Source organism: Eretmochelys imbricata, chromosome 2, assembly GCF_965152235.1.
Source record: "Eretmochelys imbricata isolate rEreImb1 chromosome 2, rEreImb1.hap1, whole genome shotgun sequence".
Lineage (NCBI taxonomy): Eukaryota > Metazoa > Chordata > Testudines > Cheloniidae > Eretmochelys > Eretmochelys imbricata.
The window spans coordinates 204,815,027-204,827,143 of NC_135573.1; the positions used below are offsets into that span (position 1 = coordinate 204,815,027).

Here is a 12,117-nt window from a genome sequence, read left to right on the forward strand (position 1 = left end):
CTAAGTGAGAGAAAATCCACTTAGCAATAGAGTTTGTGCTTGTATCTGGTATTTGCAATATCAATACATTAAAAAACAAAACAAAACAAAAAAAAACACGATGGGAGAGTCAGACATAACCAGAAAAAAAATTATGCCATTCTTAGAAGAAAACAAACCAACCAACCAAAAGACAAGGAGCGTCAGCGTACCTTTCTGTTGCAGTGCTACTGGAGGAGACGGGAGGGGTTACCTATAAAAACCAAAAATGTATTCTTAAAAGAAAGCAGCATTTTGTTCTTCTCAAACTTTACATTTATTAACTCAAATGGAAGTCAATGAGGAAAATTAAGTGTATGCTTCATATTTCCCTGATCTGGGGCCCACACGAACATATGCAATGAGGTCTGTACCATGAAAATATCGGGCCTTTCTCAGGTAAATGATCTATTCCGAAGGTTACCTGGCAAAGATCAAAAGAGAGGCTAATCCCCAGGCAGCGTACTGCCTACCTCCACAAACAAAACAAACAAAGTATGGCAATCATGTGGGAGCTGGGGAACAGGTGGGGCCATTGTGAAAGGCTGGGTAAAGGAAATGAAACCCTCTTCCTGAGTATGTTTAAATTAAAAAACCTGACACATGCCAGATGAAGAAACATGTGTCCCTTCCTCCCTTCTCCTTAATCTGTTGTTAGCCAGGAGAGTTGCTCCAGCTTCACAAATAGGCCTGGGGAATCTGAGACTGTGATGGTGAGACCAGTGAGATGAACTCTACAACTTCTGGGTATCTTACAATTGCAGACATGGTGCTGGGGTTATTTTTAAAATTCATTTGGGGCTTCCATTGCAGCTAGAACACAGTCACAATATTCTGGGCCATGGATATTGACAGCTGGATCAGATACCAAGTATTACTGAGTAAGGAGTTTCAACTGCTATTAACAGTAAATGAACGGTGACTTAAATGTACAGTTGAGTCTTGCATCACTTACAATCCATATGACACACCAGGATGTCACCAGTGGATGGTTACGATCTCTATCCTGGGCTAAAAACCCCATTCCTTACCACCACAGCTACTACTTTCCAGGAAAGGTAGTAAGCTCTCCATGTTGAGAGTGACAGCAGAGATTGCACAACATTACCTTGTTTAATTTGAGAACAGCCAAGTGTGGAGATCCCGATGGGGTGTGATGTAATAACTCAGAAGAGAAGGCCACATTTGCAATCTGCATACATTCTTCAAGAGTCTTCAGGAATGTGTTACATGTCGATTTCAACAGAGCTCCCATATCAATTCCATTCTGTGAAATAACCAGATGGCAAGACACTTTATTTGCCATCAACGCTTAATTTGGAAAGACTGAAGTTTACAAAACCCATCATCCCAACAGTCCTGTTTCCTAATCATCAGAAGCTCAATATTTTCAAAGAACTAAACATAAGAGGCCATCTGATCACAGCAATGACAGCAGACACTATTGGGATTGCAGCTTCTGAGGATGCTCCTGTTGCTGTCAGCCTCCAGTGACATCAATCTCAAAATGCAGCATTTCAACAGCAACATCTATTTATATGCCATATGCCCAGAGTTTAAACACATGCCATGGTGAATTCAGTATTGGTCCAGGACCTGACATTCTGCTATTCGATTGGTATGATCAGAGGACACCATGGCAAGAGAATGAAAAGATGACATTTTAAGTGGCCTAGGATAAGATTATTTATGTATTGTACCTAAACCCAAAGAAAGGTGACTGCAACTGAACAAGGTGCAAAGCAAAAGTACTATGCTGGCACCAAACCCCTACTTTGTCTATAGAACATACTCCGGGCAAAGGGTTATATCTGTCCTGACCCTTGTGTATTAGACGTAACACAGAAACAAACATGTTATTGATAGCGGATTGCTATTAGGCTAAACCCTTCCAGCTCTGAATAATCTATGGCCAGGTAAAGGGACAGTAATAATATTGACTCATTTGCCCCATAACGGTGAATTATGAAGTGGGTAAATACAACATTATATGTGTGTTTGTTACAACAGTCCTAACAACTGCTTACTTGTCCTTTATTCAAGACCAAATTAGGCACAATAACATTACTACCACCACACAGTTTGTTAAATCCGTCATCAAGACTTCAGCCAGTATCTCTAGTTGGCTGGCTTGGACACCACAATAACTCCCCTTCATGCAGTCATCTGCCAGCCCTGCAACTTGCGAATAAAATTCCACTGGGAGGCACCACAGCAGGACCGTACAACTTGGAAAACCACACCCCCTCTCCGAGAGGTTAAGTTCTTTGCACATAAAATCCTTCCACCTCCCTACCCCTCGCACGGAGAAGGAGCATACCCTCTTCTTTAAAAGGCCATTCCCAAACAGAGCTCCTTCTTTAGGAAAGCTTGTAAGAGATGCCTCTGGAACTGGTATTTCTTTTCTAACACAAAACCAATGAACGCTCGGTTAAAACTCCGAAAGCCATCACATGGGCTAGTCAACAAGTTTCTTCCTTTAGTTGAGTTTCACTGTGACTCTACATTCTCTCTTAATCATTACGTATTCAGCCTAAGAACAGAACTGACTGAAGGAGGATTTTAACAGTACTGGACTGCAGGCTAATTAGGATCAAGTATTAAGCACTTCTTGCATAGCATCTCTTCATCAAGTATGTGCACTTTATTCCTGGAAACATGAACTACAGGCATAAGGTCAGTGAAACCATAAATTTTTTTTGAGGCATTACTATCCTGATCATAGTTACTGTATATGACCTCAGTACTAGCCAGCATAATGGATAGCAATACATAATAAAAATAATATCATATTGCTAACTGAAGCCTTTAGGTACTTTTGTCCTATGTGCATTCAGCAGGAAAGTCAGTGCAACATTAAACTGGATAACATGCTTCTTTTCGTGAAGTCATGATGCGTTTGTTCTGTGAGGTGTTCAATCCACGGGACAAGTCCAGAGTGCTCAGCACCCAGTGGGGTAGGGCTGTATGAAAACAAAGTTGTACCTCTGATTCTGATACACCACAAATGCTAGCTTCCTTAGTTTTATCCACTTGCTGAACAAGGAGGTCACAGTACAGCCTAAGCTCTGACATTTTGGTTTTCAAGGCTTCAGTGTTTTCAGTGAGCTCTAAAAATGAGACAAGAAGAGAGTTGGACACATCCCATCAGTCTTGCAGTAGATGTTTTTGGAAAGTTGAGGAAATAACTAGTACTATTTCAATCCAGTCCAACCCATCTGATCGACATTTCAACACATGCTCTATTGATTTGAAAACATAAGGCTTAGAACTGTCATTTTATGACAGTTGAAAAACATGACCTTTTGATATTTGCCAACACAAACAGGAATAGAGTGTCCCAACTGAGCTGTTAAGTTATAAACACACAAACTTACTACAAGAGAGAAAGAAAAGAGTCTCAACCACAAAATGTCTGACTTCATGAGCCTTTTTATTCAAGAACTAAATCCCTACATACTATAACGTGCCTGTTTGCTAAATAATCGGAGGTATAAACAACAGTTGTCAGAGGGTCATAGCTCCTTGTTTGTAAACTACAGGAAGGTGGAAAAGGGAGTTTGACAAAGACAGCTCATCTTAACATCCATCTATCGCATTATTAATAATTAAGGGATCTGAATGCCTGAAAGCCAGTTTAAAAACCCCCAATAGATTATTAATGATCCACAAATTTAAAAAAGTTAAATTGTTAGCTGAAAGTATTTCAAGTTCTGCAAATGCACCACGGATATTTCACCTTGTGACATTGTGTCAACTTGTGAATTTCATCTTGTTTTGTATGATTTTATTGATTAAAAATGTATAGCCAATTAATTTTGACAACACTTGGGGTTCAATATTAAAAATGTTCAAGAGACCAAATTATTGTCTATAGACACAACAGTCTGGTACAGGAAAGAGAAATAATACATCATCAATCATTCTGAGAAGCAGGTTCTCACAGCATGTTCATTTCACCTTATGCAGAAGATGTGTTCCCAAAATAATCCCCCAAACCTACCTCTATTTATACTAGACCTGTTTACAAAAAAAAGCACGTCATCCAAGACTAATATGAAAATTACCTTGGTTTTTTGGTAGCACGGTGTTCCCCTCTTACACTTTGTTTTTGGAACAGAATTCTGAACTAAATGGGTCATGATGGCACTCCCTACCTGTACCAGGGTAGAATACTTACATACCGTGCCTTTGATAGTTTCCTTATGCCAAATGCCGAGTTATACTGTTACAAGGTATTGTGGGATACTTTCAAGTGAGTAAGAGTAAGCATAACAAGATTTTACATGATTGCCCAACACTTATATTTAATATATACCACATTAACACCACGTGCATAATACTATTAATCTGTGGGTGTGTAACCTTTATGCAGTGGCTAACAGTTCACTATTGTAAACTTGCATTGGGAGTAGACCCTGCATTTTGTGTCTGACTCTGTGTCGAGAGCCAGTTTGAACTGATGTATCTATAGTCTGATGTGATGCATAGCAAGGCCAGAGATGAAGGGAAAGTTTCTCACCTTTGGGAGAGTTAACACAGGAAGAGTCACCCAGATGGTGCCAACGATTGACTTGCTAATGACTCTTGCCTGCTTTACCACCCTCTATTCAACAAGGGTGTTGAGCAGGAGAACTCAGAAGGCTGGGGCCTGGGGCCTCACACTGGGACTCTTCACCAAGACTGTGCTTATTAGCAGGAAGGTTTCTGCGTGGAAGTGGCTGACCACCGCCAGCAGCAGGAGGGACTTGCTACAGGGAGACAAGGGCGTCTCCATCTAGCCTGAACACGGGCAGATCTCGGACCCAAAAGACTCTCAGGAGTGGTGAGGTCATGGAGTGGTGAGGTCATTATTGTTTTTCTCCTAGATCTGTAAGGATATGTCTACACTGCCCATGTCACAGCGCTGCTGCTTTATCGCCAGGATAGCGCGGCTCCCAGCAATAAGGCGCCATCTATACTGGCACTTTTCAGTGCTAAAATTTTTGTCACTCAAGGGTGTGTTTCCTCACACCCCAGAATGACTAAAGTTTTAGCACTGAAAGTGGCAGTGTAGACACAGCCTGAGTCTCATGTGCATTCTTAGAGTAAGCGTGTGTATGTGTGTTTAAGACATTCCTTTGCAAAGTCTGGGTGTTCCCTATTTAACTCTCACAGGAGGTCTCTGAAGGCTTAAGTAGCCGATGGGATTAATTAGTTTTTTCATAATGTAAAATAAACCAAGATCACAATGTTCAAAGTCAGAATTAGAGTCGAGGTCCTACATCTCTGATTAGACCTGATTTTCAGAGGTGCCGAAAGCCCCCTGCCCAGGTTTGGACACCTTAGCTCGAGTACAGATTTTACCATTCCTATTTGCAAAACTCCTAGAAAAAATGGGGAGATAAAGAACAAGTAAAAAATGCATTGTTCAAAAAAGCTAGAAATGCCAGATAGACACAGCTCTGAGAGAATGTTCTTACCTTTTTCTCTCTGTGTCCTACTGTCTGTCAAGCAGGCCTTGGCAGTTCCAAGTGCAACCAGCCACTTTTGCCTCTCAGCTGCGCTTCTGGCTTTCAGATAGAAGTACTGCTCTCCAGGAATAATCAGATCCATCCGAGTACTATCTGCATGGTGAACTAGGAGCAACACAGATTAAAGTCACTGAATTGAAACCCTCCGGTTTCTGAGTCAAAACCTTCCAGTATGGTGCATGCTTTCCCTCACACCCACGCAGCCAACCCATCCTAACTTTGCAACAGAAAAATACTGGGATTCTTGCAAGTGTATGGGGAAAACTTGAGGTCAAATAATATTAGAAAGCTAGTTATCAACAGTCAAAAAAACTTTCCAACTTGCCATTTTGTGACCCAGGCTAGTGAGTTTAACCTGTGAGCCTCTGGGGGAAGGAATGTTCCATGCCATGAAACAGGAATCCCTTCCACTTTAACAACAAAAGAAAAAAAGAGCAATGCTGAATTCTCAGTCATGTCCAGCTGGCTACAATACAGTGAGAAAAAAGTACAAAACAAAGGGAGGGAGAGAGAAAGAAAAAAAAAAATGGAAGAGGGGACGTGGTGTATGACACGTTTATGTAATTTATACACGTGCGGGATGGTCGGTAAAAGGGAACACTCTCTCTGCTGCGAAAGGCAGTTTTGAGGCAACCTCCTCCAACAAGTCTGTATCTCTGTCCATCTTTCAGTTTTCCTACCTATAGTTATACCTCAATTATTGTCACTAGTCTGCTCACTCCTAATGGAATAAGAGCTGAAGTGCAGAAGTTTGTTCATGATTTACACCGTCACAGTGGATTTTCTTGCTTTAGATCTGTGCCAGGGAAGATTTAGCTGGACCTGTGAGCCCCTACACCATGGCTCACAAAAGAAATTGAAGTGTTATGCCAACATGCAGCATGCCCATCATACTAGATGGGCATGCTGCACACAAAAGTTCTTGGAATGCTTTGTTCTTTATTTAAAGTTTAATAGAGGTTATATTCATGTTGTGCTATGGGAGTGGAAGGAGGAGGAGAAGTCATGATACAAGACATGTCAGATCACAAAAAATGATATTTAAGAACCATAAGGGAGTAAAGAATTAGAAGAATTTTGCGCAGGAGGTTCTAAAGTTCCTTAGTTACCTTGAATTTCACACACGGCCATTTGGATGCTTCCCTTACAACCCTTCCAGGCATCTTCCTGAGAGTCATAATATGACAAGATACCGCCACAGAGAAAAAACCATCGAGGCTGCCAGCCTGCAAAGCAAAACTGCATTTCTCAGTGATTTAATCTTTCATAGAACACACATTTCTTTAGTCCAACAACGATGTGGATTTTTTGTGGGAATCTATACAAGGAAAGCCCAAACAGGAGATACTCAAGATGGTTAAAGGTCAATTAACCTCATTTCCATAGAGATTTTTACTGAGCTTTACCACAGCAGCCTTTGGCAGCAATTACAGGCCTTTCCTACAGCCCAGCTGGATTCGTGAGATGCAGGTGAAAATCAGACAAGAACATTTAGCGGAAGAAATTATCTGCAGGAATGGCCCCCCGCAGCTCCCAGTGGGCATGGTTTGCCGTTCCTGGACACTGGGAGCTGCTAAAGGCTGTGCCTGCAGACGGTCAAAATCAGCAAAGTGTCTCGTGGCCTGCAATCAGATTACCCTGATGGGCTGCCCACCACTGCTTTAACATGTACGAGTTATTTTGAGGGTCTGGCATTTTTAAAGCATCCAAAGCAGGAACAGCAGAAGGTCCATAAAAGTGGGGGGCCACCAGTGCCCAAACTGTGGCCCTGTCCCCACCTGCTCCCTTTCCCCCCGAGGCCGCACCCCCTTCCAGAGGCCCCGCCCCTCACCCTTACAGCCGGTAAAAAGTGGGAGGGCCATAGCCCACTGGCCCCCCGATCCAAAGTCCTCTTGGCCCCTTTAGTTTATGCAGTTACTTCACATGCCAATGGAGAAAGGAATTTGTGGTCTCACATATACTAAAAGTAGTGGAGATGCACAGGAAGGGGAATACTGCACGTATACCTTCTCTGGCCTTTCATTTTAGAGGACAGTGTCAGTAAGCAATTTATTTGTACTGTTAAAGGTTAATATCAGGTACCATGTTTACTTTTACTTCTAACAGTATTGATGTAAAGAAGTTAGTGTGACCAATCCCAAGAGTTCAAAAATCATGAGCCAGAACCCCCAAAATCATGAGGGTTTGCTTGTTTTTGTTGGTTTGTTTTAAGAAATAACAACCAAAAGACCATCCATTACATTTTTAAAAATCTGCTTACCTTAAACGCATACAAAATGGGTATGCAAAAAATGCAGGCCCTGGCTCTCCTGTCCACCTGCTCCCCCTGAGAAAAGCTCCTCTCCCTCCCACTAGCTGCCTTCCCACTGGCAGACTCTTCGGTTCCTCATTGGGCCCTGGAAGGCTCCCACAGTCCCCCTAATTCAGCCCTGGCAGGCTCCTGCAGGCAGCCGCCAAAACCTACCCAGAACACATAAGGGGCCCCAGTCCTGTGGCCAACAGCTACAGCTGCCTGCAGACAAGTAGTACTTAACTAATCTTAGGTTAACTAATCAGCCTCTCATGGCAACTTCCAACTTATCTGTGTATGTGAGTATATATATAAAAAAAATTTTCTTACTATATGTTCCATTCTATGCATCCGAAGAAGTGGGCTGTAGCCCATGAAAGCTTATGCTCTAATAAATTTGTTAGTCTCTAAGGTGCCACAAGTACTCCTGTTCTTTTTGTATATACCTTTAAGTCACTCATTTAAAAAAAATGTTTTGTAACGTAGATTATTCACTTCCTAGGAGCCCCTGGAAACCTCTTCCTCTGTTTTCAGTTCTGAGCAAGTGCAAAATTTCAAAACGGCAAACTTGGGAAAAAAAGTAAAGGAATTAGTTCGGGAAGTGGACTGCACTGAAGAACTCAAGGATATGAATCTTGGAAGCGGCTTGCAATTACTTTAAATCAAAGTTGCACAAACTATCTGAAGCCTGAATCCCAAGCAAGGGGAAAACATTCGTAGGGAAGAGTTGCAGACCATGCTGAATAAGCACGCGTCTCAAACAGGTTATTAAGAGAAAGGAGAAAGCCTACAAGGAACAGAAGATGGGATAGATCAGCAAGGAAAGCTACCTCTTGCAGGTCATAAAGTGCAGGGGAAAAGTGAGAATGCCAAAAGCCAAGCAGAGATGGACCTTGCAAAGGGAATTAAACTCAACAGTAAAAGGTTCTATAGTCGTATAAACAAAAAGAAAAACAAGGAAAGAAGAAGTGGGACCGCTAAACTATGAGGATGGGGTGGAGATTAAAGATAATCAAGGCATGGTCCAACACCTAAACAAATACTTACCCTTATTAAAAACTGAGAGAAATGAGGATCTTAGGGCTAGTGGCAGGGTGGCTAATGGAAGTAGAAATTACCACATCCAAGGTGGAAGTCAAGCTCAAACAGTTTAATGGGACTAAATTGGGAGGATGCGGGAGGTGGACAGAATCTCCATCCAAGAACATTATAGGAACTGGTACATGAAATTGCAAGCCCAATAGCAAGGATTTTTAATAAATCTGTAAACTCGGGGGGGGGGGGGTCATACCCCATAACTGGAGAATTGCTAATATGGTACCTATTCTTAAGAAAAGGAGAAAAAGGTGATCCAGGAAACTACAGACCTGTTAGTTTGACCTCAGATGTATGTAAGGTCTTGGAACAAATTTTGAAAGAGAAAGTAGCTAAGGACATAAAGGCAAACTGTTATTGGGATAAAATACAACATGGTTTTGCAAAAGGTAGATTGTGCCAGAGCAACCTGATCTTCTTTGAGAAGATAACTGATTTTTTTAGACAAAGGAAATGCAGTAGATCTAGTCTACTTGGATTTCAGTACAGCATTTGATACAGTTCCATGTGGGAAATCAGTTAAATTGGAGAAGATGGGGATTAATATGAGAATGAAAGATGTATAAGGAACTGGTTAAAGGGGAGACTACAACTGGTCAAACAGGAAGGTGAACTGTCAGGCTGGAGGGAGGTTATTAGTGGAGTTCCTGGGGGATTGGTCTTGGGAAACTTAATGTTTTTATTAATGATGTTGGCACAAAAAATGGGAGTGTGCAAATAAAATTTGCAGATGGCACAAAGTTGGGAGGTACAGCCAATATGGAGGAGGCCTGGAATATCATACAAAAAAGATCCGGACGACCTTGAAATGGAGTAATAGAAATGGGATGAAATGGAGTAGTGCAAAGTGGAAGGTCATGCACTTAGGGACTAACAACAAGAATTTCTGCTATAAACTGGGCACTTATCAGTCTCCCATGTTTAGGAAAGGTGAATTCAAACTCGAACAGGTGCAGAAAAGGACTAAGATGATCCGAGGAATGGAAATCTACCTTATGAGAGGAGAGTGAAAGAGCCTGACTTGTTTAGCCTAACTGAAAAAAGGCTAAGGGGAAATATGATTGATCTCTATAAATACATCAGAGGGATAAATACCAGGGAGGGTGAGGAGTTATTTAAGTTAAGCCCCAATGCTGACACAAAAAAAAATGGATATAATCTGGTCATCAACAAGTTTAGGCTTGACATTAGAGGAGGGTTCTACCTATCAGAGGGGTGAAGTTCTGGAACAGCCTTCCAAAGGGAGCAGTGGGGGCAAAAAGCCTAACTGGCTTAAAGACTGAGCTTGATAAGTTTATGATGACTGCCTACAATGGCACGTAGCCGATCTGCAACTGCCAGCATCAAATATCTCCAGCAGCTGGTGATGGGACACTAGACGGGGAGGGCTCTGAGTGACCACACAGAATTTTTTCCTAGGTGTCTGGCTAGTGGGTCTTGCCCATGTGCTCAGGATCTAACTGATCGCCATGTCTGGGGTCAGGAAGGAATTTTCCCCTGGGTCAGATGGGGGAAAAAAAAAAAAAATCAAGTCTCTGCCATTCTCTGAAGGGGTTGATGTCAACTGGAACGGCGCATGCTCAGCACTCTGAAAACTCAGGCACCAGGTGTCTTAAGTTCAGCACCCAAATTTAGGAGACACTTTTGAAAATGTTAGCCTATGTATTTAGAATCTGCCTCTATCAGTTAGTGTTCTTTGAAGTTTTAATTAAAAAAATGAATTTATTAAGATGCAAGTTTCAACGTAATATGATGGCATTAAAAAAAAAAAAAAAGGTGATTTAGAACTTTATATTCAGCCTGAAATTTGCTGTTCAGTTTTAGGTCTTGGCATATTAAAATCAGACAAACGGAAAGGAATTCAGGCAACAGCCGTAACGCTTATTGGAGGGAATGACTCAAAGAAAGATTCAAAGAGATAACTATATTTGATACAGTGTAGCATGATTAACCATGGCAAGTATCTGAAGGGTGTATCATTTCAAGGAAGAGGAATAATTTAGGGGTGGTACAACAAGGTATAATTAAGAGTTATAAAATTAAATTACGGGAACATTTACATACCAGGAAAAGGTCTGAGAGCAAGCATTAGACTGCAGCATAGCTTTCCTAAGGGAAATGGTGGAAGTTACTTCACATGTAACTGTTAAGAGACTAGGTAAAGTGCTAGAAAAGGTACTGCAGAGAATAATTCTGTGCTTGTATACGCATGGGCCAGTCGACGTAATCAGTACTTGCCATCTCTGATTTAGAAGACTTTTTAATCTACAAGTTAAGACACGAAGACTCTGGCAATCTGATCTCAAGTAAAATACTTCTCATGTTCAAGGTGTGAAGTTAATTGAATTTGAGTAGAAAGAACATTTGGAAGTACCAAGCTATTACCAACATAATTAAAGGAAGGTGCTTCCCATCTTCAGCATGTACTTCCTTATGGGCTGTTTATACTCCATAATAAATGGTAATTTACTCACCCTATAGAAGTCTTGTCTGAAATCAGGCTATTTTTTTTTTTTTTTTTTTTTACAAGTCAGTCTCTTAAGACTCAGCAAAAGTAACTTCTAAGATGTAAACTAGGTCTAAGACAAACATTGGGCTATGGCTCTATTTCAGACATATATGTAAATCAGCTTCCAAAGCACTCAGGCTCAAATCTTCAAAGGATTTAGGCACCTAACTCCCATTGCTGTCAACAGGAATTAGTTGCCTAAATACCTTTGAGGATCTGAGCCTCAGTGCACCACCACTGTGTACTTCATCTAACCTACTCAAACCAACTAATACAAAAAGAAAATGTCTTGATTGTTGTCAGTCAAGAATCAAACTGGTGCTGTGTATGTCAGCATGGTGTTTCAGAATCTATGTCAGCTCACATTTAGTAGGTCTGATTCACATTAGATAGAAAGACCTGGTCTAATTTAATGGACTCAGTTCCTGGATCACATCCTGTTCTATCAAGAGATAATCACACACATTCTTTGTGTCCTCAGACAAGTTCCTTCTCTGTGCCTCCAATATTTAATACCTCCCTCTGTAGGTGTTTAGAGAGGACTAGTTAGAGTTTCTAAAAACCCTGTGAAGGTATAACCACCTAGTATTAGGTTTAATAATTCAATGGAAATTGTGCAGGGCTTCCCACTCTCTCAAATTGGCAGGGTGAGGGAAGACAGGAATGGTCTCATTGTTCACACAAGTAGTGTG

General features: G+C 41.3%; 1 protein-coding gene across 1 annotated transcript in view; it reads right to left on the reverse strand.

Moving 5' to 3' along the window:
* Positions 1 to 12,117, reverse strand: part of PLEKHA8 (pleckstrin homology domain containing A8) — a 33,428-nt gene that overhangs the window by 15,894 nt on the left and 5,417 nt on the right. The window contains exons 2-6 of the mRNA XM_077811329.1: positions 6,641 to 6,757; positions 5,481 to 5,636; positions 3,004 to 3,128; positions 1,127 to 1,285; positions 192 to 232 (exon numbers count right to left, since the gene is read on the reverse strand). Of these exons, the coding sequence (XP_077667455.1) occupies positions 192 to 232; positions 1,127 to 1,285; positions 3,004 to 3,128; positions 5,481 to 5,636; positions 6,641 to 6,757 (598 nt within the window). The remainder of the gene's footprint in view (positions 1 to 191; positions 233 to 1,126; positions 1,286 to 3,003; positions 3,129 to 5,480; positions 5,637 to 6,640; positions 6,758 to 12,117) is intronic.